Source organism: Lagopus muta, chromosome 19 (genome assembly GCF_023343835.1).
Source record: "Lagopus muta isolate bLagMut1 chromosome 19, bLagMut1 primary, whole genome shotgun sequence".
Taxonomy (NCBI): Eukaryota; Metazoa; Chordata; class Aves; order Galliformes; family Phasianidae; genus Lagopus; species Lagopus muta.
This window is the reverse complement of record NC_064451.1, coordinates 6,220,031-6,247,351: the sequence shown is the minus strand read 5'-3', so window position 1 is coordinate 6,247,351 and position 27,321 is coordinate 6,220,031. Positions and strand designations below refer to the sequence as shown.

Here is a 27,321-nt window from a genome sequence, read left to right as displayed (position 1 = left end):
GTGAGAAACAACAGCACAGCTTTCCTGTACGGCTCATCCTTGTCAAAATGTGTCTGTGTCGGTGTCCTCTTTCTGTGAGGCTGGATTCAATCTTACACGAAGCTTTGTTTTCTGCAGGCAGGGTTGACTGAGGCTTCCTTGTCTTTCTCTGTAGATCTGGTGCTGTACTGTGAAGCCTTCCTGACTACATACAGGACATTTATTACCCCTGAAGAGCTCATCAAGAAGCTGCAGTACAGATATCCTTTTCCATGAAAGGCAATTCGCCCCAGGGAGCAGAGCAGAGCAGCCGTCATGGAGGGAGCTGGTGGCGAGCTGGCTGGTCACAAACCTGCTGAGAGCATTGTGCTGTGATCGCCCTGCAGGTGCCCTGAGCAGCACTTCCTTCATCTCTGCTGCCTACAAATAGGAAATGCCACAGGGCAGGTCTGTAGGAAGCAGAGTGCTGGACCGGAGTGTGGTGTCCTGGGGGCCCTGGCAGGAGAGAAGAGCAGTTCAGATGTTCTGTACAGAACTGGGGAAGTTGTCATTTGTTTGTCCATTCTGGTCTGTAGAATGGGGATCGTGTGTCCGTCCTTCAGAGGGGCTGAGAGAATTGCTTGGGCAGATGTAGGTTAACACCAGCGATGGCTAAACTGTCAAGTCCTATTCTCCTTCTCATTACAAGAAATGCAACACAGAAGATAATGTCCTCTTAGCCTCCAGCTCTGAGCTTGTATCTGCTAACAAGGCCAGGGCTGCACGTACAGTGTGAGTGGTAGTGCTTCTGGCAGCGCAGAGCAGGCTGAGCACGCTGCACACAGTGCCTCCCTTGGCTCTGTCCTTGTCACCCCCAGAGCCTGGTGGGCTCTGCTCCTGCTCACACCCACCACAAAAGCAGCCTGATGTCACCCTGCCCTGAGCCACAGCTCATCACTGCCATCTGCAGCAGGGACGGCCTCCCTCTCTCCTGCTGGGATCAGTGCTGCCAAGGACACTGCAGAATCTCCTTGGGGAGCAGCTGTCGGTGGAAGTATTGGCTGGGGCTCTCCTGCAGGCCCTCTTTGATATTTGGCTTGCTGTCTCCATTTGTGCACCTGGTGGAAACGTGCTCGGCCTCTGCTGTCTCCTTCACTGCCACTCCCCTTTTGGGCAGAGAGGAAGGTGGAGGTGACGTCTGAGATCTGTTAGGAGACCTGAGAGATGTCTCAGTCTGGTGTGGGAGATGGCAGTAGAGGAGTGCAGCTCGTTAAATGCCACCTTGGAGGCAGTAGTCTGAGGGTCCACCTGCCCTGCTAGCATCAGCTTTGCAAGGCACAAGGACCCCCTCACACCCCTGCTGCATCCCTGGTGGCAGCTCAGTGCCATGTTAATCAGAGCCATAGCGGTGTCCTCCATCTCCTAGAAACTCAACACCAGTTTTAATCAAGATGGAGTAATATCCATTCTGATGTTCCTCAGGGCAGCTGTTAATTGTTCTAGCGGTTGATTCTTTAATTTGCAACCAACATATGAGAAGTTTTGCCACTTCCCAGATACGTTTAAGAAGCGAGTCAGTAAGAACACCTTCTTCGTGCTGGTGAGAGTGGTGGATGAGCTGTGGTGAGTTGCCTTCATAGTTTTGGGGTGGGAGCTGCACAGTCTGTAACAACACCTGCGTCCTGGACTCGTCGTCCTGATGGCTGCCCTGGCTTTGCCATCTTTCAGCTTAGTGGAGCTGACAGAGGAGATTCTCAAGCTGCTGATGGACCTGGTGTTCCGGCTGGTCTGCAACGGGGAGCTGAGCCTCGCCAGAGTGCTGCGCAAAAACATCCTGGACAAAGTGGATCAGAAGAAGATGCTGAGATATGCCAACTCCATCAAACCTCTTGCAGCCCGAGGGGTGGCAGCCAGGTGAGGAAGCACACATGTGGCTATTTTCTTGGTCCCTTCTCAGGAGCAGGGCATCCCTTTTATTTGGACACAAGGCTTTTCTCAGTCTAAAGTAGAAGAAAGGAAAGAAAGCAGGTTACATTTTCATATTCTTTCTTCATCTTTCTTTCCCGCAGGCCGGGGACCTTGCATGATTTCCACAGTCATGAAATAGCTGAGCAGCTGACCCTCCTGGATGCTGAACTCTTCTATAAAATCGAGGTACGAAGACAAGGATGGGGGGAGGGCAGAGGGAGAGACCTGCACACATCCCTCTGCAATCTCTGGTATTCCCAGCACAATGCAGAGGACAGCTGAACTTGTGTCAGCAAAAGACCACGGCCACAGGCTGCAGCTGGGAATCCTGAGGCAGAAATCCCATGATAACGTGTGGTGTTCTGCCACCCCTCTGTTTTTCTTCCTGGGCAGATACCAGAAGTTTTGCTTTGGGCAAAAGAGCAAAATGAAGAGAAGAGCCCCAACCTGACGCAGTTCACAGAGCACTTTAATAACATGTCCTACTGGTAAGGAGCTCACAGCACCCATGGCACTGAGCTGTGCCTAACCTCCCCTGTCTTAGAGCTCAGGATATTCCTTGCATATTGCATATGCCTTGCAGTTGGGTTCCTGTAAGTGGGATCACGTGTGTATTTTTGGCCAGGAAGTAGATATACAAGTTTGGTGGAGCTCAAGAGGAATAACATGATGAGTTCTGGAGGGCACTGTAACATGGAGGAATTACCCAGTACCACTGAGCCCTTCCAACAAACGTTCCCCTTGCAAATGAATGCACCCTGAATGATCATTGTTCTCATCCTTGGAATTATTCCTCGCTCAGTTTGAGTTGGAGATATCAGAAACTTTTCAATATTGTTGATCCATCCTTAATAGTTGTCAGTTTTGTAAATGAAACGAGAGGAAATCTGAGATCTGCTGAAGTGAGTTTGTCCTTCTCTGTTCTTCCAGGGTCCGTTCCATAATAATGCTGCAAGAGAAAGCCCAGGACCGAGAGAGGCTGCTCCTTAAGTTTATCAAGATTATGAAGGTATCAGCTCAGTGCTGTGAATCACCCATGCTGTTCTTTAGCAGCAGAGTGGGACGTGCCAGATGGTAAAGCTGTTTTATGTTCTGAGGCATTACAGATCTCTGTGTAACTCGTATATTTTCCCTCTTCACAGCACTTACGAAAGCTGAATAATTTTAATTCCTATCTGGCCATTCTTTCTGCACTGGATTCTGCACCCATCCGAAGGCTGGAGTGGCAGAAACAAACCTCAGAGGTGAGGAACAGCGCAAGGCTTTTATATGTAGGGGAAAAAGGATAACTGTAGTTGTGATATGAAGCAGCAGGGTGAGTTTTAACAGCTCAGCAGCATGACAGGGTGGAGGGCTGGTGGATGAATGCTCTTCAGTGGGCGTAATGGCACAGTGCTGGCAGCCTGCAGTGCTGCAGGGCTTTCTGACAGCTGTAGGAGTGCCAGCACTGCCCTGGGCTGAGGGAACAGCTGCTTCCTCCCTGTGCTGTGAAGCTTTGGTGGAGCTGAAGGCAGTGAAGTTCTGTGAGAACACAAACTGAGCAAACTGAGCTGGTGGTGTTTGCAGGGTGGCGTCGACTCCCTGGGAGAGAGGTTACAAAGATAAAGGGGTGACTGGGGGCTTTGTGTTCTGCAGGGCCTGGCTGAGTACTGCACTCTGATCGACAGCTCCTCGTCCTTCCGCGCCTACAGGGCAGCCCTGGCTGATGTGGAACCTCCCTGCATCCCATACCTGTGAGTCGGTGCTTCCTTTCTTCTGCCTTTACTTCTGTGCATTCCAGCAGTTCCTTCCGTGGTTTCTCAGCAGCGTCAGCCCAGCTGAGCACTTAGCCTCTGTCCTACATCTAAAATGACGTCGTTGTGCCACGTCAGACCCACGTGCCCTCGGAGCAGTCTGTCCTGCAGCAGGGAGGCAGCCCTTGGCACAGCTCCCATTTGTGACACCGCGTTCCCAGTACAGGATGACTGGTTTTCTCCATCTGCTGCCACCGCTGAGGATCTCATTCCCTTTTATAACTGTGGATCAGAGCTCAGACCACCTGCTGCTGCTGTTTCAGATGCTTTATGTCTGGACTTTCTTTTAGTGAGGGTGACTGGCAAAGGAAAGATTCAGTGGCTGAATCTTCAGCAGACACCTTTTACCTATACTTTCTTTGGGGTCTGTTCACTGCAAGGCAAGTTTTCCATGAGCTGCAGTGGGTCCCACAGCTTCAAGCTGCTGCTTGCTCCTCTGAAACAGCTCAGATTCTTATGGTTGAGAAGAGCTGTTCAATTAAGAATCTCCCTTAGCAAAAACAGGTGCTTCATCCTGTTGACTTGAAGCCCTTCCCTTCTTCTGCAGGGGCTCTCAGGTCTAGGTGGCACATTTGCTCTTGCACCAGTAGAACTTCTGATCTCGCTTTCTTCCATTGTACAATTCCTGGAGGAAGGAGAGTTGCCTGGTGGGGGACTGGGGAGGGCTGCAGGGGGTGCAGAGGGTGGTAATGAGCACAGCAGCTGTTCTTGCTCTCAGCTGCACTTAACACCTGAGCACCTCCATGTCTGCTGCCAGGGAAACTTTTCCCTCCAGTTTAAAGCTGGAGCTGGTCAGGTTCCGTGTGGCTGCCCTTGGCTGGCTCTCCTGCCCATGTATGGCAAACCTCTATGCTTGTTTGCCTACTCTGGCTCTATGCCCTCTTCTCTCTTTCAGAGGCCTAATTCTGCAGGACCTGACCTTTGTTCATCTGGGAAACCCGGACTACATCGACAGCAAGGTGAACTTCTCCAAGCGCTGGCAGCAGTTTAACATCCTGGACAGCATGAGGTGCTTCCAACAGGTGTAAGTGAGGCAGTGGGGTCTGAGCTGGGTACTGTGGGGGCACCGGAGGGACAACATCGAGGTGGAGCTGTAAAGGGACCTGGCAGTGACATGGTTACAGTGCTTGTGGTCTGCTCCCCTCCCTGGGTTAGATAAGATTACTGAGTTGTGATGGTGTTTTTCCAGTATTGCTTTTAGAAGCCCTGTCTTTGTTTTCCTACTCTTTCTTTCCATGGCAGATTTTGCTGTGGCTGAGAACAGAGGTTCTCAGGAACACAAAGGGCTTTCCTCAGTGGATATGGAATGGCCTGGGTTGAAAAGGAGCACAATGATCATCCAGTTTCAACCCCCTGCTGTGTGCAGGGCTGCCAACCAGGCTGCCCAGAGCCACATCCAGCCTGGCCTTGAATGCCTGCAGGGATGGGGCATCCACAGCCTCCTTGGGCAACCTGTTCCAGTGCCTCACCACCCTCTGCATGAAAAACTTCCTCCTTATATCCAACCTGATGATGTTTTGTCCCCTTGGTGTCACAGCCCATCACAAGCTGTGGGCTCAGGTGACACAGAACGCAGCGCAGGCTCTGTGTGGGGACGAGCCGGGGGTCCCTCAGCCCCTCGTTTAACTGCAGCCCTTCTCTGTGGTTCTGCAGACATTACGACATCAGGAGGAACGACGACATCGTGTCATTCTTCAACGACTTCAGCGACCATCTGGCAGAGGAGGCGCTGTGGGAACTGTCCCTCAAAATCAAACCTCGCAACATTACGAGGCGGAAAACAGACCGGGAGGAGAAAACTTAGGAAGAGGGTTTGTGCCAGCGAGGAGAATTGCTCGGCAGGCGCACGGAGGGCAGCTATGAGACTGGAGTTCAGTATTTGTACCTGTTACGGGGTGACACGGCCTCTCTCCGGGCTGGCAGCGACTTCAGGGCTGTGAGCATTGGCAGAGCAGTGGCCGCCGCGCGGACGGCAGCAGGCTGAGAGTGGGCAGCGCTCGCCTCCCTCCTCCTCCCATCCCTCTGTGCCATCGAGCAGCTTTTCCACCAGGGAGAGAGCTTTGTGGAAGGAGGGTCCCAGGCAATGTGTTACTGATGGTGTTTGGAAACACGCGGGCTTTTGTCTTCATCCCGGACGGAGGGTGAGCAGAGCTCGGCGCCTGAGGGCTCATCTCATGGTGTTCAGCAGGCAGCAGCTGAGGCTTTTCCCAGGAAGATGGGGGTGAAGGAGCCCCGCTGCCTGCCGGAGGGCTGGGCTTGTTTACAGGGGGCTTCGCTTTGCCCCACATCTCTCTCGCCTTCTCAGTGAGGTGAAGGCACCGCTAATGGATACAGAAGAGGCACTGAATGGTGGGCAGGGAGCCGCCGTCTCCAGCCATCGTCCCCCCTCCTCCTCTCAGATCTCACTATTTAAGCCACAGTGATCCCTCTGACCCTTGGAAATGTTGATACCGTGGTACCGCGCTCACCTGCCCTGTGGGCCCGTATCTTGTAGTGATGGTACTAGCTTTTGCACAGTAAATTCTGTAGTATATGACTGTAAATATTAGTATTTAGAATCCGTTGGAGATTTTTCTTTTTGATGCATGTCTGAATACCGATGGGTTTATAGGAAAAAAAAAAAAGTGCAAAACATGATGTGTATAAAACTCACAAGCAGTGACAGCATCGTTCCGAGTGCTGGAAGGAAAGAGGCTGAGGGCTGCCCCAGGGCACTGGAGGAGCCAGCAGCCCCTCCCTGGGGCTGGAAGGAGCCCCGTGCTCCCGGCCCCCTCCATTCCTCTCCTTGTTGCCAAATGGTTCTCATCCCAGTGACCCACGGTGCTGTGCTCAGAAGCCCCTTTCTGCCCCATCCCCAGCACTGTCCGCACCCCTCGCTCCCCTCCTGTTCCGTGTGCCTTACTCTGCCCTTCCATCCCCACTTTGTGTCCCTGTCCCCTCTCCCAGGCTGTTCCCCCCCCCTTCCTTTCTGGCCCCATTCAGTTGTTTACAGCGTGGGTCGTGGTTCTGAGCACATGCTGTAGGTTTTACCCCCTCGCAAGGCCTTCTGCAGAGCCGTGTCCCACAGTGGCAGGTTTTTCAGAGCTCCAGCACATCCCTGCAGCTCAGGGCAGTGGCTCACACGGGATGTTTTGCAGAGCATCCTCGCTTTACTTCTCCATCGCAGGTCAATGTTTGCCAAGCTCCTGTTTGTTCTGGGTGGATCAGAGTGACGAGCATTTCCTTCTGCAGATTGCAAAGCCTTGCCTGGCCATGCCTGCAGCGCGGTGCTTTGCTCCGCTCATGAGGTTGCACCCAAAATCATCATTTTCCTACTGGCACCGGGGCTGCAAGTGCAGGACAGCCTGGTGTGTGAGGTGAGCTGTGCTCTGTGCTCCACAGCCCGCAGCAGCAGGAGGAGCGGAGCTCTGGCTGTGCTGTGGCACTGAGTCAGAACATTTCAAAACCTTTTATTTTTTTATGGCACTGTTAAGAGCCCTGGGGCTGCGCACTATGCCCGGCCAAAGCTTTGCAATCCCCAAAGCAGGAAGTGATTTTTATTTTCCTTTGTAAATAAGATTTAAAGAAAGCAACACAATGAGATGGAAATGGCAAACGCAGCCCCTCCACCTGGTGCAGAGCTGTGCTGCCCCATCGCTGCTGTGTGCTGCAGGAGTGACAGCGCAGGGGCAGCACTACGATGGCCCCAGCACTCCAGGTCCCCACGTTCTGGGGACGAAGGGAGCAGCAGTGCTTTGCCCAGGGCTCCATGCAGAGGGATGGGGTTGGGGGCACCCGGCTCTCAGCTCACCTCTCCCCTGGGGGTCTCTGTTCTCCCAGGGGCAGGCAGAGGGAAGTGATGTGCTTTGCTATCAGCACTGGGTTGCTCCCCAGCCTCCCCGCAGCCCAGCTGTTTGGCTGTATGATATATTATACACCACTAACCCAGTCCCAACGGTGGCATCTTCCTGCAAACATTTCAAACCTGTAACTTTTATATTAAAGACAAATAAATACCAGTAACAAACCTGCCTAACGATCCTGTTTACAGTGCATGCAGCAGTCTGTGGATTAAAGTGACAATCGAATCCGCTCCTCAAGTTGGTGTGGCCTCGTGTTTTCTCACATCCCCATCCAGCTTCTTCTCTGCCATTGGCCCTTTTTGCTGTACATCACTTGCTCCCCCACTGTGGACCCCCCCCCCCCCCCTCCAAGCACAGCCCAGGGCCCTGCAGGGAACATCTCTTCCTGTCCTCCTCTGGGCACTGATGGGAACGGAGGGCTCTGAACCCTTTGCTGCAGCCCAGCCCGCGGCTTGGCCATAAATAACCCCCGAGCGGCTGCTGGTGCTATTTCAGTCCTGGATGAGGTTCAAAATTCCTCTGGAAATAATGGGCAGAGGAGGATGCTCAGACGCTGAGCAGCACGCGACGCCGGCTGTGAGTGTGGGGGCCTTGGAGGAAGTCCCAGGTTGACCGACTGGAGGAGAATTTGCCCTAACGTTTGCGGTGGATGAAAGCCATGGGTGGGAAGGGGCTGTGGTGCGCACAGAACACAAAGGCTTTGGCTGTATTTTATTTAGAACTGGAAGCAGTGAGGAGGAGGCGATGCAGCACAGCTGTGCATGCAGCATTGCTGTAGAAGCTCAAATATGTGGGGAATCTTTGCACAATCCTAATTGCCAGGGGGACTTCCTGTGTGCTTGCACACCCAGAGCAGCCTATGAGGAGCTGTGGGGCCGTTTGCTCCATTCCAAGCCCCAGCCCTGCACAGTGCCACGCATCCCCCTGTGTCCCGGAGCTGTGCTGCTGCCCTCAGCATTGTGCAGCTCCCCGTGTCGGTCCCAACAGTCACTGAGCACCCTGGTGCAGGGGCCGACGCTGCACACGGCTGCTGGACTCGGTGCCGCCATCGCTGCTCCTCACTGACGGCACTCAGCTCTGCGCTCTGTGTCCCCGCGGCCCCATCACCAGTACAGAGCCACCAGGACATAGACGACCCAACTGAAGGAGACGAACAGCCCCAGGATGAGGCTGAACAGCACCAGCGACTGCGCCTTCTTGGACGCCGCCTGGGCCTGGGCCAAGTCCCCGCGGCCGAGCGCAGCACGGGTCTGGTGTGGGGAGAAGGGGAAAGGTCAGCAGGGTCACGGCCTGAGGCAGGGGCTGAGCGGGGCCCGTCCTTACCTCGTGTGAATACAGGAGGGCGGCGAGTCCGGTCAGCAGGCAGCAGAACAACGTCACCAGCACCGACTCCACCAGGTAGTCCTTGGGCGGCTGCTGGGCGGCGGTTGGAGGCCCCGTGCCAGGAGGCCCCACGGACTGCAAGGACAGAGTGTGGGTCAGCAGCCGTGTGTACCCGTGGAGGCCGAGGGGAGCAGGCCTGGTTACGTACGGCGGTGCAGGGCAGCGGCTGCTGTATGAAGGGCGGCGGGTGGGGATGGGGCTGGGGGTAGAAAACCCCCGGAAACAGCAGCTCCGCGCTCTTGGGGTCGGGCGGTGAGTAGGGCGGCGGGTCCTCCTCAAAGGCCACATTGCTGACAGCCACCACCTGTCGCTCAGCCTCCATCCTGCCGGCCTCTTCCATCCCTCCAGGCCTTGGGCGGCCCCGACCCAGCGTTAATCATTGACCGACGGCATCCGGCGGTGGCAGGCAGGGATGGGGTGAGCAGGGCTGCGATTTGTCACAGTAAACACGGCTGTTGGGACAGAAACTGCATTCATAGCACATGGTTTAGCTACATACTTAGATTAAATATGTGCCACATCCATTTAGCTATGAATATGCACATCCTTCAGTCCTTAAGTATAAGTATATAGGTGAATAGAGGATCCCTGCACCTATTAGAATGTAACTTAAAGTGCTCATACACCTGTGTGTGAGCCTACGTAGTTAGCCCACTGTGTGTGCACATCATGAACACACGCAGTCATGCATCCATCTGTGTGGTGTCCTTACGGCTGTACATTGCACAGCCTTTTGGCTATAGCCACACCTTTGCACACACCTACTCAGAGATGCACATACAAGTATAGACGATGCACAGGTGCCCCCTGCGTGCCCCTCGCAGCCCCACACGCACACAGTGCCGCCCCCCACACCGCCCGCCCCGCTGCGGCCCCACGTGTCAGCGCCGCACCGCCCCGTGCCCGAGCCCCGCCCCCCGCTGGGCCACGCCCCCATCTAAGCCCCGCCCTCCGTTAGTCACGTCTCATATAAGCCACGCCCAACGACGAGACCCGCCCCGTCACGCGCTCCCGCCGCCCCTCCCCACCGACTACATTTCCCAGCGCCCCCCGCGGCGGCGCCGCTCCGCCCGGCTCACCCCGCGCCCGCCATGGCCTCCGCCGGCGGCGCCGAGCCCGAGCGGCCGCACCCGAAGCCGTTCCTCATCGGCGTCAGCGGCGGCACCGCCAGCGGCAAAGTGAGAGCGGCTCCGGGCGCGCGGTACCGCCGGGGCGATGGGGGGGGAGGGGTTCGGTTCGGTTCGTCGGCGCCGGGCGCTGATCCGCCGCCCTCAGTCCACAGTGTGCGAGAAGATCATGGAGCTGCTGGGGCAGAACGAGGTGGAGCGGCGGCAGCGTAAAGTGCTGATCCTCAGCCAGGACAGCTTCTACAAGGTGCTGACGGCCGAGCAGCAGGGCAAGGCGCTGAAGGGGCAGTACAACTTCGACCACCCGGGTACGGCGTGCCCCATCCCGCGGCGTGCCGCTCTGAGCTCCTTCCCGCTGTGACCGCGGCGTTCGTTCGGCTGCCGGCATTCCGGGCCTCAACGAACCTTCTTAACCTTCTTCCTCTCGCTCCCATCCCTCTTGCAGACGCTTTTGATAACGATTTGATGCGCGCAACCCTAAAAAACATCGTGGAGGGAAAGACGGTGGAGGTGCCGACCTACGACTTCGTGACCCATTCGAGGTACGGCGCGGTTCGGTTCGGTTCAGGGCGGAGCTGCTCAGCACAGCACAGCACAGCGCCGTGCCGTTCCCGCAGGATGCCGGACACCACCGTGGTGTACCCGGCCGACGTGGTGCTGTTCGAGGGCATCCTGGTGTTCTACAACCAGGACATCCGCGATATGTTCCACCTGCGGCTCTTCGTCGACACGGACTCCGACGTGCGGCTGTCTCGCAGAGGTACGATCCGCCGGCCGTCGTTCTGCTGCCGGTTCTTATCCGTCCGTCCCCGCGATAGAACTCGGGGTTTTTTTGATCTTCCCGTTCCAGTTCTGCGAGATATGAAGCGTGGGAGGGACCTGGAGCAGATCCTCACGCAGTACACCACGTTTGTGAAGCCCGCCTTCGAGGAGTTCTGCTTGCCGGTACCGAGCGTTCATCCGCATTGAGTGCTGGGGACAGAAAGAGCCTGGGGAGGAGCTGTAGGTGCAGCCGTGCTGGGAACTGCCTTTGGGAGTTGGATTTTGTGAGCGAGTCCCGTGCTCCACCTCTCCCTCTCCCAGCCCTCATGAGGCGGAGATCCCTCCTGCACTGCACAAAGCTGTAGTGCAATGCTGTGTTTTGCATTTTCCTCATTGCTGGGGCTGCAGTAGCACGGATCCCTTGCAATGAAAAACTCCCTCTCTATGTTTATCCTTTAAGCCTTGCAGACCAGGTTGCAGCCCACTCTGAACAAGGAGAGAGCAGAGAAACTCAGAGGCAGACCAGTCTGCTCATTTTGCTGCACAATGCAATTTAGGTGCTTGTGTGACTGAGATGTTACCATCATAGGCAGCTTTAACTCACAGCACTAGAGCATAACGCTTTGCCCATCTTTGCACTCAGATTGGTAAGAATTTTCCACTTTCCCATTAACAGTCTCCACCCCCATTGCTGTTTTGCAGACAAAGAAGTACGCAGATGTGATCATCCCCCGAGGAGTTGACAACATGGGTAAAAAAGGGAGTTCAGTTCTCTGCCTAATTTCTCTGGGGAGAGCAGCTCTGGGGTTGGGAAGGGAGAGTACGTGGCCCTGGTGGCACACTTCTGAGCGTGCCATGTTTTGGTGGAGGGAGATGCTCCAGGATTACCAGCTGCAGATCTGTAGAAGGCTAGAACAAGGGATAAGCAGTTGTAGATGCAAAACAGGACCCTGAGTTCAAAGCTGATGGTGCAGGTCTCATTGCAGGGGGCTGGTATAGCTTCATTTAAAGGCTGGTTAAAACTCGAGTCGGATGGGGCCGGATGCTCCACTTGTTCCAGGTAGCTCAGCAGAGAAAGCTGACGTGTGTTGTGTGTTTCCCACTCCTCTGGCTGCAGTGGCTATAAACCTCATAGTCCAGCACATTCAAGACATCCTGAATGGAGACATCTGCAAGTGGCAGCGAGGGGCAGTGAATGGACACGGTCGGACCTACAAGCGCCCATTCTCTGAGCAAGCAGAGAGCAGCAGTGTGTTGGCAGCTGGCAAGAGGTCCCATCTGGAGTCCAGCAGCCGTCCGCACTAACCTGACGCTGAAGGATTTGCCTCTGGTCCAGACCAACACTGCAAACAACTTTGGGAAAGAAAGACTGCACCAAGACGCCCGGTGAAGTCATCAGAGCAGCAAGGTGACAGTGGTGCGAGGAGCAGTTGGACTATGGCCCCTCTCCCCTCCAAAACCTTCCTCCCTGAGATATCTGAATCTATTAATCAACTCTTTAAAGGCAGTTCTGCTTGCCTTCTTAATTTTCAAAATGGAATCTAATACTGAAGTTTATCCTGAAAGTAATCAGGTGTTTAGCAAGAGACCCCGTTTCCCTGATGATGCTGTTTCTTAGCAGGAAGGTTAAAGGCCTGAACAGTCCCTTTTTCCAAGCAGCTCACAGTCTGTTGATTTCAACAAGCAGGTACAGTCCTTGCTCTTCTCCTGCCTTGCTCTGACCCTTAAGTTCTCATACTGCTCTCCTGCTGGCCAACCTTGGCAACCTGTAGCAGCCTGTGGGGACAGGAATGCAACTTCATGAGTGCAGCCAGAGAGGAACCTCCCCCAGGTTAGAGAGAGGTCTGGAACAAATGGAAACTTACTCTTGATTGAGGGGACGGGCCAAGAAGCAGCGTGGTTCTGTTCCTACAAAGTGATACCTTTCTAAGCTACTGCACCTTGCTGTGCCGTACGCAGAGAAGGCTTCTATTTTTGTACCCAAACAGTGTTTCCTTTACCACAGTTAGCTGAATGTGTGAGCTCCAACTGGATTGAGTTGCTCATGAGAACAGAAACCCGCCCTTGTCAGCGCTGGTGTCTTTTAGGGCATTTCTGTTCTGCTGGTTGCAGATTCTGCTGGGCAGAATCCATCCACTTCCAGAGCTGGGTGGTAAAACCAACAAGGGGAAAGCTGTGAAATGCAGGACCCTCCTTGTGCTGCCACCAGCAGCTGTCTATCTAAACCATCATGGTGGTTTTACCATCAACCAGGGCACAGCGATAAATGGATGAACGTTCTGGTTTTCTAACAAACAAAAACAACCCCCAGCAACAAAACCTAACAGATCAGAGGCTGGAAGTACAAACAGTGATGTCCCCATTTCTGCAATTTATCCCATGTATCTTCAGCAACATAAAGTTTCTGGCAAAAACTGTGAAATGAAGTTGGGCCTCTGAGAATGTCCTTGTTACATCCTTCTCAAGTCTATGATCACAGAGCAATTTTAAGAATGGGGTGGGGGGAAATGTTACTAAGAGGGACTTTTTGATATTTTGTGATTGATTTTTTTCTAAACTTCAATCTGGCTGTGTTGGTAACTTTGGCTAATAAACACATGAACAAACATGAACAGAAGTGACCATTTTATATAAAAGGCTTTTGTGTTACACCTGTACAAATGTCTGAGAAGAAATGCTTCTTGAGATGCTCTTACAATCAATTCTTTCTTGCTTTGTTTAAATTAGTTTTAGTTCTGTAATGGCTGAGCTTTAGAGATAGAAAAAGCAAAACAAGAAATGCAGTCTGCATGTCATACCACTGTCAGCAGTAGATGTGAGTAAAGGTTTGTTATCTGCTAATGAGCATTTCTGCAAGTCAGACAGACACACTGAGGGGTGAGATGCTGCACTGAAGCACTAGCTGTCAATGCAGCTTTAAGGAGGAGCAACACAGTGACTAAATCCTACTTTCAATGACTGTAGTGTTAGATCACATCTTCTTCGTGGGGAGAAGATGAAGACAGCCTGGAATAGCATTTGTTAGGGCAGAAAGGAATGCTACAGTGAAAAGCATCCCGGCGCTTGAGGACTGGAGTTCTTAGTCAGCTCCTGGCTGCTGCAGACACTAAATCAATAAAATCACTGTGGCAGAAATACTGCATTCCTTGGGGGCTGCACGTACAGAGCTATCAGACATTCCCAGTGAAAAGCCCCAGTCCTCAGCTCGTACCTCCTGCTACGCTGTGAATTGCCCTGCTGCTGCAAGACAGGCTGAGTTACCCACAAAGCTGTTAACCTGAACCAGTGTGTGCAGTTCAGAGCACTCTTCCTTGTTCCCATGACTCCTCTGACTCGTGCTGCAGCTCTGTAAATACAGCACAGCTGTTGTTGGTAGCAGGCCATGGAACTGTGCTCAAAACACCTACTTTACTACTGAGAACTTTTCTGTAACAGTATACTACAAGAATTTTAAATTTCTTTTTGTTATAGCTTGATTCAATTACTATCAATTATTTGATCAGACTTAAAAAAAAATTCAGTAACAGAATCACAGAATTACAAGGTTGGAAACGACCTGCAAGATCATCCAGTCCAACCACCCTCCCATTCCTATCAGTGCCACAAGCTACTAAACCATCTCTCGTAGCTCCTCATCCAGGCAACACTAACAATACAATGAACTTTGCATAGGAGATGTGTTGTCCTTCACCTGCACCAAGACTGTCAGCGTCCCTGCTTTGGGATGAGGATGTTCCAGCTGTCCTTCCAGCGCAGGTCCTTGAGCTCAGCAACAGACAGGGGCTGCCCGTAGGTCACAGGGCTGAAGGTGCGATAGGCAAAGCACACTGAGGAGAACCAGGCTACAGTCAGTGCACTGAACATGCTCTTGGAAAGCAGAGATCTGGGATGAGAGAGGGAAAGAGCAGGCAGATTACATGGATGCCAGCTAATGCCGTCCAGGAGGAAGACGTAGACGTGGTTTATCCTTTGTAAAGGAAAATGAAACTGCTGGGAAATAACAGTGCCTTCCTGCAGCAGCTTGTCAGGGTGCCAACTCTGGAGAAAAGAGCTGTGTCACTTTTTTATCTGTAAAAATTACATACCTGCAGAGATGATCACTGAGATGCTGTAATACAATGGGAATCAGGAGAATCTGGAACGTGAGGGCAGGCAAGTAGTGGTATAGGAAAAGTGTCTTCTCCATCAGAAAGAAGGGCAGGTAATTCACAACCCAGCCTCCAACACAGATCTGCCCAGCTGATACCCACAGCTGCCACGCATCTGCAGGAGACAGGAGAAATTCTGACTGGTATCTTGGAGTGCTGACCCTGTAAATGTATGCATCTCAAAGGCCAGGGTTCGTTTGAAATAAACCTCTCTCCACACAAGCACTCTCTCTCCTTTAAGTCTATCACTAAAGGTCTCAATCCAAGTCTGCTGCCTGGAGGCATCTTAACACACAGGGAATAACTCAAACACTGCCAGCTCCTATACAGTCCCAGGAGGCCATGGTCACATGGCAATGACCAAAATCTGTGTGTGCCACAGGCAAAAGTGTCACAATTAGGGGGACAGGAAAAAGTGCAAAAATAAGCATATAGCTACAAAAAAAAAAAAAGCTTTGGGTTCATTAAAGCATAATAGACAAAGAGAAACCCCCAATGGAATCAAACCTTCAGGAACATCATAAATTTTTCTTCTTCGTCTTATCAAATACCACAGGGACAGACACGTGTAGACCACAGCAGCCACGTTAGCTGAAGCCCAGGTGCAAACATTCCCAAGGAGATGGATCTGGGCCTGCCAGGCAGAATATGGTATAAGCCAGAAGCAGGAATGCACTGCAGCTCTTTTAGGTAAGCTCAAATATTATCAATATTTTACATACTTGCTAAATGAAATTTCATAGTGTGCATGGCTAATAACCTGATAAGGAAAGAAAGATCACAAAGCTGATGAACTTTGCTGCTTTAAATCTCTTTCACAATGTACAGCACTTAAAGGATGCTACTAGAGATCAACTCATCTTCTAAACAGAAACTATGAACTTGCAGTTAAAAAAAAATCTCAAGAAAAAGCTGCTTGCTTTGAAGTGCTAAAAATTCTTTAACACAGTAAAGGTCCAACCTGGACCAACTCCTCAGAACTGCAACCCTGCTTTCAGACATATCAGAACTGAAGCCTCTCTTCACCAGGTTCACGTTTACTCCCACTTTGCTACTCACACCAGAGGTTGGGTGTAGCCAGTATGCAATATTTGTGTCCATTGTGATCCAATCCAGAGCAGAGGAGCTGTACTTATGTTCTGTGTCTTCACTTTTCAATGTGAGTATCTTCCACTGGGAAAAAAAGGACACAGAAGGCTTTCAGAATTAGAGCAATAGCTGAGATAGCAGGCATAGATCAACAGCTTCAGATGTAAGGTGTTATGTTCTCAACCTGAACATGGAGAAAGACTGTAAGTCAGGCTTGATATTTATCAATAAAATGGTTTTATTTGTCCTTAGATAATGCCTTTTTTGAGTGAAATTCTGAGATGTCAGTGAGGGGCATTGAGACTGCTGACAAAACAACACTGCAACTCAGTTTCAGAGAACTTCTGCATGCCCAGCTGCTCTTCCTTCTCTCTCTTTTTACAGTCACTTGGGTACTCATCACTTGATAGCACAGTTGCTATCTAATGCTTAAAGAGCATTCTGACTTTTTCTTCACTAAGGAAGCTGAATTACTCTATCAGCAAAGAAGAAGCAGTGAATTCTCAGTCTCACAGCCTGCAGAAGTGCTTTGCTTCCTGCCCTGCAGCAGAAAGGATGAAAGAAATGCATTTACCTGCAATTCTGTGAACTTTGCCATGAAGCTTAGGTTTTTACTTATATCCATCCGTGTAGGAGAGTGGAGTTCCACTTCCCTCTCTTTTTGCTCTTGGCCTGGAAGAAAACACCACTATTCAGGAACAACAGCATAACAGCCAGAAACCCAGAAAGGGAAGGGGAAGGCCCATGCCATATAGCCCAGCTCCTCAGGCTCCAGGGAGCCCTTCAGCACTGTGCACCCCAATTGTATGAGCGCTCTGAGGAGGTCTGTAAGGATTCTGACATTGCAGTAGAACTAAAGCTCACTGAAAAACTGCCCAAATCCACTACTTGGACTGAGTGTGGCTGAGACCTCACCATGCCAGTGACCCTGGGAACAGCCCCCCTCCACCCCAATTCCACCAGACCAAGTCCTTCCATCAGTGTACACTGCAGATCCACACTCAGAGAACACGGCTGAGACGTACTTTTCCCATATCTGTGCTCTTCCACATTCCACACCATGCTCTGGTGGTAGCCTTTGGACAGCTTCTCTCCAACCACCTCCAGCTGCCGGTATCCCCACTCAGGTAAAGATGCTCCACTGAGCTGAAAGTGAAAGCACAACTGACAGTCGTGCCACTTGGAAGCTCAGGCTGGAAGTTCCTTGGCCTGGCTGTGCAGCCCATCACAGCAAGGGCCTGCCACGAAGTACAGGACCACCACACAACACATCTGAACAGATCTACAGCCACAGAGTCGGCGATTCTGGCAAACTCTGTGCAGAGATCCTTCACTATTCCATCTGCTATCCCATTCTACACACAGCCTCAGCACCTAAGGCTCACTTGGGTATGGTGGCCATAACTTTCTAAAAAGCAGGACAGCTCTGCATGCTGAAAAAGAACAAAGCAACTACCTGAAACACACGCTGCCCTTTTACCACATTGAGCAAGTTTCCTTGAATTAATTTATGTTTGTTTCACATAGTTTAGGCATTTCAGAACAGAGAGATCAGTATTTTATGAGATTATGAGAGTTGCACGGAGGAAAAACTGTAGGAAAATAAACATAAATCCACTTGCCTTTAGAACTGCAGAGGTATTCACGTGAACAAACCTCACTTCTGACAGAATGGTTTTCCACACGTCCGTGTCAGACTCACGATTCACAATTTCCTGCAATGGTGAGATGTCTTTTGATTGGCTTTTTGTCTCAGCTACTTCTGGAGAAAAAATGGTGAGCTCCTTCCCTCCCTTTGATCACTCACCACCCTCCAGAGGTTCTGTGCTGGCATGGAAATGTTATAATCAATATAGCAGGAAACTTCCTGGGAGTGGGGGCTGAGAGGGGCAGCAACATCGTGCCTGTAAGACAAAGTAAGCATCCTCAGATCCTCTAATACCATTTCCCAAATTCATATAAAAACATACCCATAAAGGAACTAGATTGGCTTAGTTTAAAAGCAAGTAATCCATGTAAAAAGACTACACTGTTTACTCTGAAAGAGAACACTACCCACTACCAAGAGCTGCCAGCAGCAGCCACACAGGAAGCCAACACAGACAACTGCTACCCTGCTGAAGAACAAGCACCGATTGTGGCAAACAGGGATGCTGTTCATTTGCGTTTCCAAAAATGAACAAATTGGGTTTAGAAGGAACACAGCAAAGACCCACAATGCAGAATGCCCCCCCTTCCCAATCACAACAACATTCCAATGCCGACTGACTCCCTTTTGGAGCCACTTTCATACTGCAGTCTTTGCAGAACAGCCAAGGATCCGTGGCAATGAGCCATGGCACACTGAATTCTCCAACACATCCTCCTAACTTTCTGATTGCACCCTTCACACAGGTGAAGTCAGCAGGGGCAGCAGATGGCTTTAAGTTAACTGTCACCCACAACACTGCCTGAGTATTCTGGAGAGGAGGCAGGGAGGGGGGAAGGGTAAGGACCCACCAAGAGATCCATGTATTTCAGAATCTGTGAATTACCACCAATCATCACTCCCAGCCCCACCATTTTGGGCATCAGTTTGTACTGAATGCAGAGGTCACTCCTCTTCAAACCCTGAACTCTTCCACTCAGAGACACAGCAAAACAGAACGAGCCCAAAATCATGGCAGGGGAAAGGACTTACGTGTTGAGGTACCGAGTTGTGATGCCATGGACCAGCTGCACGACGTGCCCATGCCTGACAGGACGGGGTGGGTTACTCACCACCAGCTGCTGCCTGGTGGAGGGACACATGAGAGGAAGTGGTCACATTCTCTTTTCTGAATTATGCAACCTTGTCACTGCAGTAGGGACAAATATCTAGGCATTATGATAGGAAAACCAAGTCATCTACAGAATACACCAGAATGGAAAGAAAGTTCAGCAAAGCAGAGGCAAATTAAGGGCAGAATGACTCAGGGGATTGGCAATGGGAAACCAACACCCCAGCCATTAAGTCAGTGGTCCTAATTCAGATCAGTCAGGAACAAATTCAGATTATTCCCACACTACAGCTGTCGGGTACTTTCTGTGAAATGTAAGTGCTTCACAAGTCTGGCAGGAGTTGTTACTGCAACTGATGTCACTTTTGGCAGGACCACAACAGAGATCAATGGCTATCATTTCCACCACAGGGACCAAACCCTTATCCTCTGGACAAGGCTAACACATGTTTTGGCAAGGAGGAACTCTTGTTCACCCAACTGCTGCCTGCACTCTGTTGTTCTACAGCTTCACATCCTCCAGGGCAACCTGAGGAAATTTAAGTGCTGGCTATCTGTGGTTCTCACAAAGATTCTGTTAGAATCCCCCCTTGAAAGCTTTGCACTATTGACAGGCTCCCCCAGTGTAGATATGATTCATAACAGCACACAGTCCTTTGGGTAGAACTGTTTATGCAGTTCCCAGAGCAACATTAGAAGCCTACAAAAGCAACTTTTTGATCAGTATGCAGTGATATCACACAAGGGCTTTCAGAGGCAGAACTGCAAAAACAAAGAGTCCTGCTCTTCACTGACAGTTACAATGGCAAAATGCTTTAGCACAAACCAAGCCCTTTCGTGCTCAGACGCCCACCTGGAATCCCTCCTAACACAGCAGATTCTGAAGCTCATCCCACATTTTCAGTACAAAGAGATACTCATTCTGCAGAAATGATTTTTCATGTCTTCTGAGACCCATTCAACATTGATAGAACTCATCAAAACACTCTAAATGCCACGGCTCACACACTTCAAAAAGCAGAACTCTGCTTTCATGCAAAGCACCTGAACTGCTCCCATCAATCTCATAACTTTAAAGTTCCCCTTATGCACAGCACAACCCACAAATTGGGCAGATGGAGTTCAGACAGAATTTCTAAGTCCTCACTAATGCTTCTACCATGTAGGAGTACTGTGCAAACAGCCACCTTTACCAGCTCTGCAGCTGAAATTGATTGCTCATGATCACATATGGCTTCTATATCAAAGCCATGCTTGAAGCAGTTTGGTATTCAGATCTTCTGCATACTCACATTCCAGGATCTTTGACAATCCACCAGTTGTTCACATCCTTAAAGGGATAACAGGTCACCTGTTGCTGATGAGAGCTACCTCGGCCATTCTCATACCTTTACAGAAGTACAGGGAAAAAAACCAAAAACCAACCAGGTGTGTAACAGCACATTTCTGTGCTTCACAGTCACTGCACACAAACCAGCACCAAACCACTGGCTCCACTCCCACAGAGAAGCCACACATGTGCAGTGCTCTCTGAAGCCTTAAAAGAGGCTGCGATGACCCAAACTGAGACAGAACCAGAGCATACTTTGACCCTAACAATATAGAACCAACCAGATTTCTCACCTGATGGGATAAGTGTTTGTGTGAGAATGGAGCCAACACTGCATGGGCTTGCCCAGCACGTTCCGCAGAGTGATCTGAGAGCCGTAGGCCACCTCTAAGGGCTGGCCCTGAGTGATTCGAGCCAGCCCACCCTGAGAAGCACGATGACAGGATAAGGGGGAAGAAAAAGAAACAACCTAGATGCTGTTCAAGCACTATTTAGAGTCACTCCTCACTTTAACACAGCAGTATCTTAGCACAATGCTTTCTCGTATGATATTATCTACAAAAATGAAATCTTGCACCATTCACAGCAGAAAGCAAATACACCAAAGCCTGCAATAGGACTGTACAATCAATAGGTGCACAAAAGTTAGGCTTGGTAAGATTATCATGATAGAAAAGCAATCAAAATAGATGGAAACACTCACTGGTGTTGCAGGCTGGCAGTGAACTCCATGAGGAGTGACCTCCAGAAAGAGAACCCTGCCCCAGTGGCAGTCAGCACTGAATTGCACCTAGGAGAGGTGCAGCCAGGCTCCACCCCTTCTGGTAGCACAGTGAATTGCCTTCACCTGTGCTCCCATGGCTGACTCACTGCTTGCCTCAGGTGCTCAATCAGAGGTCCAGGCTGTGGCCAACTGTTCCCATACAAGGACCTTAAGATGTCCCTTGCTGCTTTGTGCTATTTCAATAGACAGACTAAGTATTATCTATAGAAGCTCAGACTAGCATCTTGCATTTTAAACTTACACTTAGGATATGAACCCAATTAAGAGTTCAGCACAGTATCTACAACCGCAGGGTTTCCTGTAGGAAAGGACAGATCTTCAGCCTAGAGTGAAGCCTTGGCTGACTGGAAGAAAAGCTTTCATCTGCTGTTAGGATTTCAGTCCTCATTTTTCAATTTAAAGCCACACCACAGCAGCAAAGTCATAAAATGACATAAAGGGAACAAATATGCGGGATCAAAGGAACGAGAAAACAACACAAGAAACATTTCCTCCCCTTCTCCCCTAATAAATCTGTTTATGAGCACATTCCCCTTACCTCTAAGCTGGCTTGGAAAGCACTTGTCATAATCTGGTCATGAGGCCCGGAGCGATACAGCAAGGTCAGGTGAACATAGAAGAAGGACAGGTACATGGCCACGGGGATGATGAGGAGGGTCAGCCCCCTAGCTAGAAAATGGCATACCAAGGAAACCTAGAAGAACACAGGGAACTCATTGCTTTCATGCTCCAAGTTTTAAAAACCCTAAAAATATCAGAGCATTCGCCTTGCTTTGTCTGTTTTTGAGTTCCCCCAGTCACCCTCACTCATCTGTAACCTTGAGGACAGCTGGTTAATCTCCACTGAGGATCTGAACTGGGGCCAGCAGGAGTTCTGTGAAACACTACAGATTCTGAGCCACAAATCACCAAGGCACAGATAAGAGCAGAAAAGCCAGTCAGACATGCGTGCTTTTCTTAAACTTAACTCCATATTCTGCAGCAACTGAGCTGAAAATCTGTTCTATGACATGAAGGTCTGCAGGCTACAACAAGGAATGCTAGTGTAAAAGACAGCTACAGCCAGCATCGTTATTGCATAGACTTGCAAGGCTCCCAGGTGGCTCCTGTCCTGCTAAGTTACACGTGGTTCATTTTGCATGTTGCACCACCTACATTTGACAAGTTCTGGTCTCCTAACATGTGCCAGAAGTGGAGTCCTGCAATGGCCAGGAGCAGCATATAGGTAAACAGGCCCATGTATTTCACTCTGAAAAGAGAGAATGCACAAAAACTGAACAGGGTTAAGAAGTACACAGATCTATGGCTATTATTTAATGCACCATGTAAACGTGCCAGCTTTCTCTTGAACCAGATGCATTTAAGTCCAAGGGCTCAGGTTTGTGACTACTTTGGCACAATGACATAAATAAGCCTCAAGGCTTTGTAACACTTGATGATGTCATTTGTTTGCTCATTACATTAAATAATTGCAGTGACAGTGAGCCCTCCTGATGACAAAGTGGCACATCATGAAGCACTGAGTGCCTAAATTCAGACTTAGTGAAACCTGAGGTGATGAGGAGGGAGAGATGAAATACTGCTGATGTAACATAAAGCCTCCTCCACGAAACACTTAGATAATGCCCCCTCATGCCTGGTTCTGCCCACTGACAGCTGACCAGCAGCCTAACTCATAAAAAGTCATGAGGATGTCTGCTCAGAACAGCACCAGGAACAGGTCTTGATAATCTGAAGCACCGCTGATACCTCAGACTTACCCAACAGCACAAGAACAAGCTACTCCAGTCAACAGCAGCCAAAACCACCACCTTGCGGAGAAGGAACTTCAATAAAAGGACAAAGGGAACAGTGTTATGAGCACACCCTTAAGATCCTGAATTCAGGTAGTTTGACTTCAAAACACATCTGCTATTCCTTATTCTACTCAGAGGTATCTCATTCTGAACCTCCCAAAGCACAAACTCTGACCTGCAGGATGTTCTCAAATGTACCTCCCTGTTTCCTGAAAAGCAATACCCAACACTGCCTGCCTTCTGATACCAAACATAAAAGAAATGCATCAAGCCACCTGCTAGGCTCAGTCTGCAGATGATTTTACTTTACTCGAGATTACATCAGTTTATCCTCCCCTAGGATCAGAGAATGTGGGAAGTCACAAGAAAAGAGATACAGATCCCCAGATTCAGTGGTATCAAAGGAGCACAAATGATGAATTTAACATCTGTGTTTCTGTGTATGGAAGGAAACATTAAGATTTAAAAAACGGGTGGATAAAGAAATGCTGCAAGGGGATTTCATGTTTATTACAAAATAAAGACAACCTTAGTACCAGTTAAAATAGTCTGCAACTCTGCTAGAAGAATAAAGTCTTGGGGCAGCTGGACGAGGTGAGTTACAATAAAGTGAAATAACTTAAAGAAAAAAAACAAAGGAATCTATAACAGAAAGTCACCACAAGAAAATCCAACAGGATGGGAGACAACTCAGCTTTACCTGTGCCTCTGCAAATTGTAGAACTTCAGGTAGGACAAAACTGCAAGCAGGATAAAAAAAATCAGTATGGATTCCAGAAGCATGAATCTTGACTGAGTGATCAGAGAGTTCTCTGCCAGAAAAGAGACAGACACAGAATTAGAAAAACACCTCAGACAACCACATTATTACCCAGCAGAAGGACCTGCCTGCCCCTTTCAAGACAGTTTCACACACAGTTCTACTGGCTACAGTACAGAGGTGCTGGGTGTAAAGGAACAAAACCTTTCCAGCATGAGCAAAGTACACGGGCTGTGCCTCCAAAGACATTGAAACAGACAACAGCAGTCTGTCAAGAGGCAGAGCTGCAGTGTTTGCCTACAAGAGGCAAAGAAAACCAGTGCTGGGAGACCTGGACAGATGCTTCTCAAGGTAACAAAAGTCAAAGCAGTGCTCCTGTTATGTGCTCTACAGTTTCAAAAGGGAAAACTGACCGTTCTCTCCCTGTATGAAGGACTCCCGGTTTTTTACAGTTTATTTCCTGGGGAATAAATTTACCTAAGAGAATGAGAAGAGCAGCTCCAAGCGCAGCACAGTGGGAGAACTGCAGTTCTACCAAAATCTGGTATGCCAAGGGGATGCAGAGAGCACCAGCCAGTGCTGGCAGGAACCTCAAGGAGCACACAGGAACGTTGGTGCTGTATTCTGAAATCAGAGAGGACAGTTGCACGCACAAATACGAAGCTGCTAACTGCAGCTAAGCCAGATCAGTACAATTACAACTACGTTCAGTGAGTTGCTGAATTTAATTTCTGCTTTTAGTACCTTATTGGCAGGCTTGTTTTGCTGAAAATGTTTGAACTGATTTGGAAAGTTTGTGCTACAGAAACATAATATCTTAAATTTCCATTAGAGACCTGACGATGATTTACTTCAGAGGAGAACTGAAGTTGTCAGATAAAACATTTTTTCCACTAGGCAGGCCAAAGCAATGCCTGCTGCTGAAATACGACCTTTTTCCCAAAACAATGAGACGGTGAAAAACAGTTTTTACCAGCTCCAATCCTGTTCCATAAGAAGTTTCCATCAAATCCTCCTAAGTAACCTACAACATAAGCAACAATTCAGAACTTCCAGTGTCAAAACAAGTATAAAAACAGGTGCTAAACTCCTGGAACAATTTCTCAAACACACAGCTTGTCTATGCATGAAAGCCCTCTTTCCCAAAAGGATCCTCTTTTGTACTGTTCTGCCTGCAGCAGTGCTTGATAATGTGCAGAGGTACAAAGAATATAAAGTGGAAACAACAGATTCTCAGTGACAAAGTTATCTGCATATTTAATCTCTCCTTCCCATATAGACAGCTTTATGCTGTGCATTTCCAAACTACAGAATGGAACTTAGGCCTCAAAGTCTGCTTGCTGCCTACTATTTCTAGTCAGTAGCAGCACTTGTGCCTAACGATGAGGTAATGGATACCTGTCTCCATCACTTTCCCAGTCCTCTTACAGCAGTCCTGTCCCAGTACTAAATAAAAGAAATACCAATTCTCTCCACAGCAGAACCTCTCAGCTGCCTTGGGCTTTTCCCAATGACAGGATCTGACAACTTCTAACCAGTACTTCTTTCTTCCAGAGCAACAGGCAAGAGGCACTGCTCGATTTCAGGAGGCACCCTACCTCCCAAAGCTAGCAGCATATGGCCAAGCGGCGGGCCGCTGTCATCCACAAAGAAGATTCTCTTCATGTACAGGGAAACAAATTGGCCATAATAAACTTCATCAAAACTGAAACACAAGAGACACAGACACGTCAAGTCTAATTACAAGGACACTGCTGGGTACAGAAAGAGTAGGAAAAGAAACACTGACACATTGGCAGAAGGCTAATGATACAACACAGCTTTGGCTCCCTTATCTTCCCCTCCAGGGCTCTATTAGGGAGACATTCTCTGCTCTTTCATCCTCTTATTCTAACCCACAGATGCTTAAAAAATAAAAGTCCGTGTTGCTCTCGTGGGAAGTAAACTATTCTACTCACACAACAGCACGTGGATAGGAAAGCCCCCACAGACGGCTCATCAATCCCACGACAGTCAGCGCCACAAGGTTGAGATTTATCTCAGCAGTAACCACAACTGGCTTCTTCAGAAATCCCAACATCCTGTCAAAGGTCTGTCCAGGCCTTCAAGAACAGAGAAGCACAGCAATCACCATTTCACTCAAAATCTGGTTGCCAGATGAAGATCATCTGACAGCAAGCACACACTGCTACTTTCCACTGTTGGCAGCTCATGGTAACTATCTTCTGTCCCCTTGTTTGCAATCTGTGTGCTTTTGGCTGTAGCTGCTGTGGTAGCTCTTGAGAATGGAGTTAATAAACTACCCACACTTAACTTTTCACTTGCCCTCATTCTACATGCATGAGGTCTCTGTCCTCAATAGTAAGCTGGAATCATAAAACAGCTTGGGTTGCAAGGGACCTCAAAGATCATCTAGTTCCAGCCCCTGCTGTGGGCAGGGCTGCCACCCACTAAATCTGATCAGTCTGCCCAGGGCCACATCCAACCCGACTTTGAAGACCCGCAGGGATGAGGCAGCCACAACTTCTCTGGGCAGCCTGTGGCAGCACCTCACCACCCTCACAGTGTTCCCCCAACACCTAATCTAAATCTCCCCTCTTTGTGCTAAGCAAAGCTCCTAGCCCAAACTGATGCTGCTGATAGGCAAGTCACACGCTCAAACACACACACAAGAAAAGAAAGGTTACTTCCTTGCAAACTGGGTGTATTTGCTGACAGGACGGACCCACAGACACTCCCTAAAAGCTGGCTGCTGGAAACCCGAAGGTGATGTAGGACTGCAGCGCAGCCTATTGGGGGAGTGCTGCAGAACGCAGGACTGAACTGTTCTCTAAGCAGAACTACTAGAAGCTAGGCGTGCTGTCAGGAAACACCAGGCAGTGTTGCGACTCCTCACCTCGAGATCACCGAAAGCTACTGGAATAAACTCTTTTGCATGGCTTTCATCAGGGGTGAGTAAAGCAGGATGCGAGCACATCACTGCACCAAACGCAGTGCCACCGTCCTTGTTTCTTGCTACCTACAAAACAGAAGTGCTGCTCAGCTACACGCTGCCCTGCGGAACAGACTTTGGTAAGAAGCCCCTTGCAAAGAAAGGCTCTCCATCAGCACTGGGGCCACCCTGCCGCTGCCCCTCTGCCTCTGGATGAGTGCAAGCCCTAGGACCCCAAAGAGCACTACGATAGGGAAGCAAGTCCCAGGCCTCACAACGCTCAGACAGGAGCACAGCACAGCCCCTCACCACGTCCCAGAGCCCTATAGAGGTGAACGGAACCACCACACCTCAGCCTTGAATCCCGCGGCTGGGAGCCTTAGGAGGGACGGCAGGATGCTGAATGTCCCTCACCACCCCATTCTCCTCTTGAGATCTACGGGGAGCAGCAGGCCCGCCGGCCCCACACCCACCCTCCACTCCCAACCCTCCCCCTCACTCCCCCCCTCCACCTGCAAGCGGCCTTACGGCCGCCCTGAGCTCTGCGAGGTGAGGCAGCACCACCACCCTCATCACCAGGCCTCGTAGCCCCGCCTCGAGGGAACCAGGCCCTGCCCCACTCCCTCGAGCCTTACAGAGGTGACGGGGGGAGGAAGGGCAGCAGGAGCACAGCTCCGCGCCGCGGGGGCAGCGGGCCCAGGACGACCCCGACCTGAGGAGAACGCAGCCGGAAGCGCCTCAGCCCGCCGCGCTGCGCCGGAAGTGACGTCAGACGCACAGAGCGCGGAAGTGGGGGCAAGGAAGCGGTGCGCCGCGTCGCCATAGCAACGCCACCATAGCAACGCCACGCTGCTATAAAGACGCCGCTCCTCCCGCCGTCCCCTCAGTCC

General features: G+C 50.3%; 4 protein-coding genes across 14 annotated transcripts in view; 2 read left to right on the top strand and 2 right to left on the bottom strand.

Moving 5' to 3' along the window:
* Positions 1–7,798, top strand: part of RAPGEF1 (Rap guanine nucleotide exchange factor 1) — a 76,666-nt gene extending 68,868 nt beyond the window's left edge. For all 8 annotated transcript variants that reach the window (XM_048965628.1, XM_048965626.1, XM_048965629.1 and 5 more), the window contains 10 exons: positions 155–243; positions 1,493–1,581; positions 1,687–1,872; positions 2,028–2,112; positions 2,320–2,414; positions 2,857–2,935; positions 3,069–3,170; positions 3,562–3,659; positions 4,615–4,743; positions 5,373–7,798. In XM_048965628.1, the coding sequence (XP_048821585.1) occupies positions 155–243; positions 1,493–1,581; positions 1,687–1,872; positions 2,028–2,112; positions 2,320–2,414; positions 2,857–2,935; positions 3,069–3,170; positions 3,562–3,659; positions 4,615–4,743; positions 5,373–5,523 (1,103 nt within the window). In that variant the 3' untranslated portion in view covers positions 5,524–7,798. The remainder of the gene's footprint in view (positions 1–154; positions 244–1,492; positions 1,582–1,686; positions 1,873–2,027; positions 2,113–2,319; positions 2,415–2,856; positions 2,936–3,068; positions 3,171–3,561; positions 3,660–4,614; positions 4,744–5,372) is intronic.
* Positions 7,799–7,939: 141 nt separating this feature from the next.
* PRRT1B (proline rich transmembrane protein 1B) lies at positions 7,940–9,720 on the bottom strand. Its single transcript, XM_048965668.1, has 3 exons — positions 9,093–9,720; positions 8,885–9,019; positions 7,940–8,811 (listed from the first exon to the last, which is right to left on the bottom strand). The coding sequence occupies exons 1-3, from the start codon at positions 9,282–9,284 to the stop codon at positions 8,665–8,667; spliced, it is 474 nt and encodes a 157-aa protein (XP_048821625.1). The 5' UTR covers positions 9,285–9,720; the 3' UTR covers positions 7,940–8,664.
* A 281-nt stretch (positions 9,721–10,001) lies between these two features.
* Positions 10,002–13,441, top strand: UCK1 (uridine-cytidine kinase 1). Its single transcript, XM_048965662.1, has 7 exons — positions 10,002–10,122; positions 10,220–10,379; positions 10,517–10,613; positions 10,689–10,831; positions 10,922–11,016; positions 11,536–11,584; positions 11,951–13,441. Exons 1-7 carry the CDS (start codon positions 10,036–10,038, stop codon positions 12,136–12,138), a joined length of 819 nt encoding a protein of 272 aa, XP_048821619.1. The 5' UTR covers positions 10,002–10,035; the 3' UTR covers positions 12,139–13,441.
* POMT1 (protein O-mannosyltransferase 1) lies at positions 13,442–27,207 on the bottom strand. Of its 4 annotated transcripts, none has more exons than XM_048965643.1 (22): positions 27,144–27,207; positions 26,396–26,518; positions 25,458–25,601; positions 25,098–25,204; positions 24,473–24,523; positions 23,977–24,123; positions 23,440–23,551; positions 22,704–22,769; positions 22,099–22,192; positions 21,482–21,637; positions 20,453–20,583; positions 20,122–20,217; positions 18,751–18,843; positions 17,878–17,974; positions 17,693–17,785; positions 17,096–17,216; positions 16,645–16,742; positions 16,023–16,154; positions 15,489–15,615; positions 14,919–15,096; positions 14,525–14,716; positions 13,442–14,179 (listed from the first exon to the last, which is right to left on the bottom strand). In XM_048965643.1, the coding sequence occupies exons 3-21, from the start codon at positions 25,577–25,579 to the stop codon at positions 14,539–14,541; spliced, it is 2,199 nt and encodes a 732-aa protein (XP_048821600.1). In that variant the 5' UTR covers positions 25,580–25,601; positions 26,396–26,518; positions 27,144–27,207; the 3' UTR covers positions 13,442–14,179; positions 14,525–14,538. The 4 variants fall into 4 exon arrangements, with proteins under 4 accessions (XP_048821600.1, XP_048821599.1, XP_048821601.1 ...); XM_048965642.1 differs by having other exon boundaries at positions 27,067–27,181; XM_048965644.1 differs by having other exon boundaries at positions 16,041–16,154; positions 27,067–27,181.
* Positions 27,208–27,321: the final 114 nt, after the last annotated feature.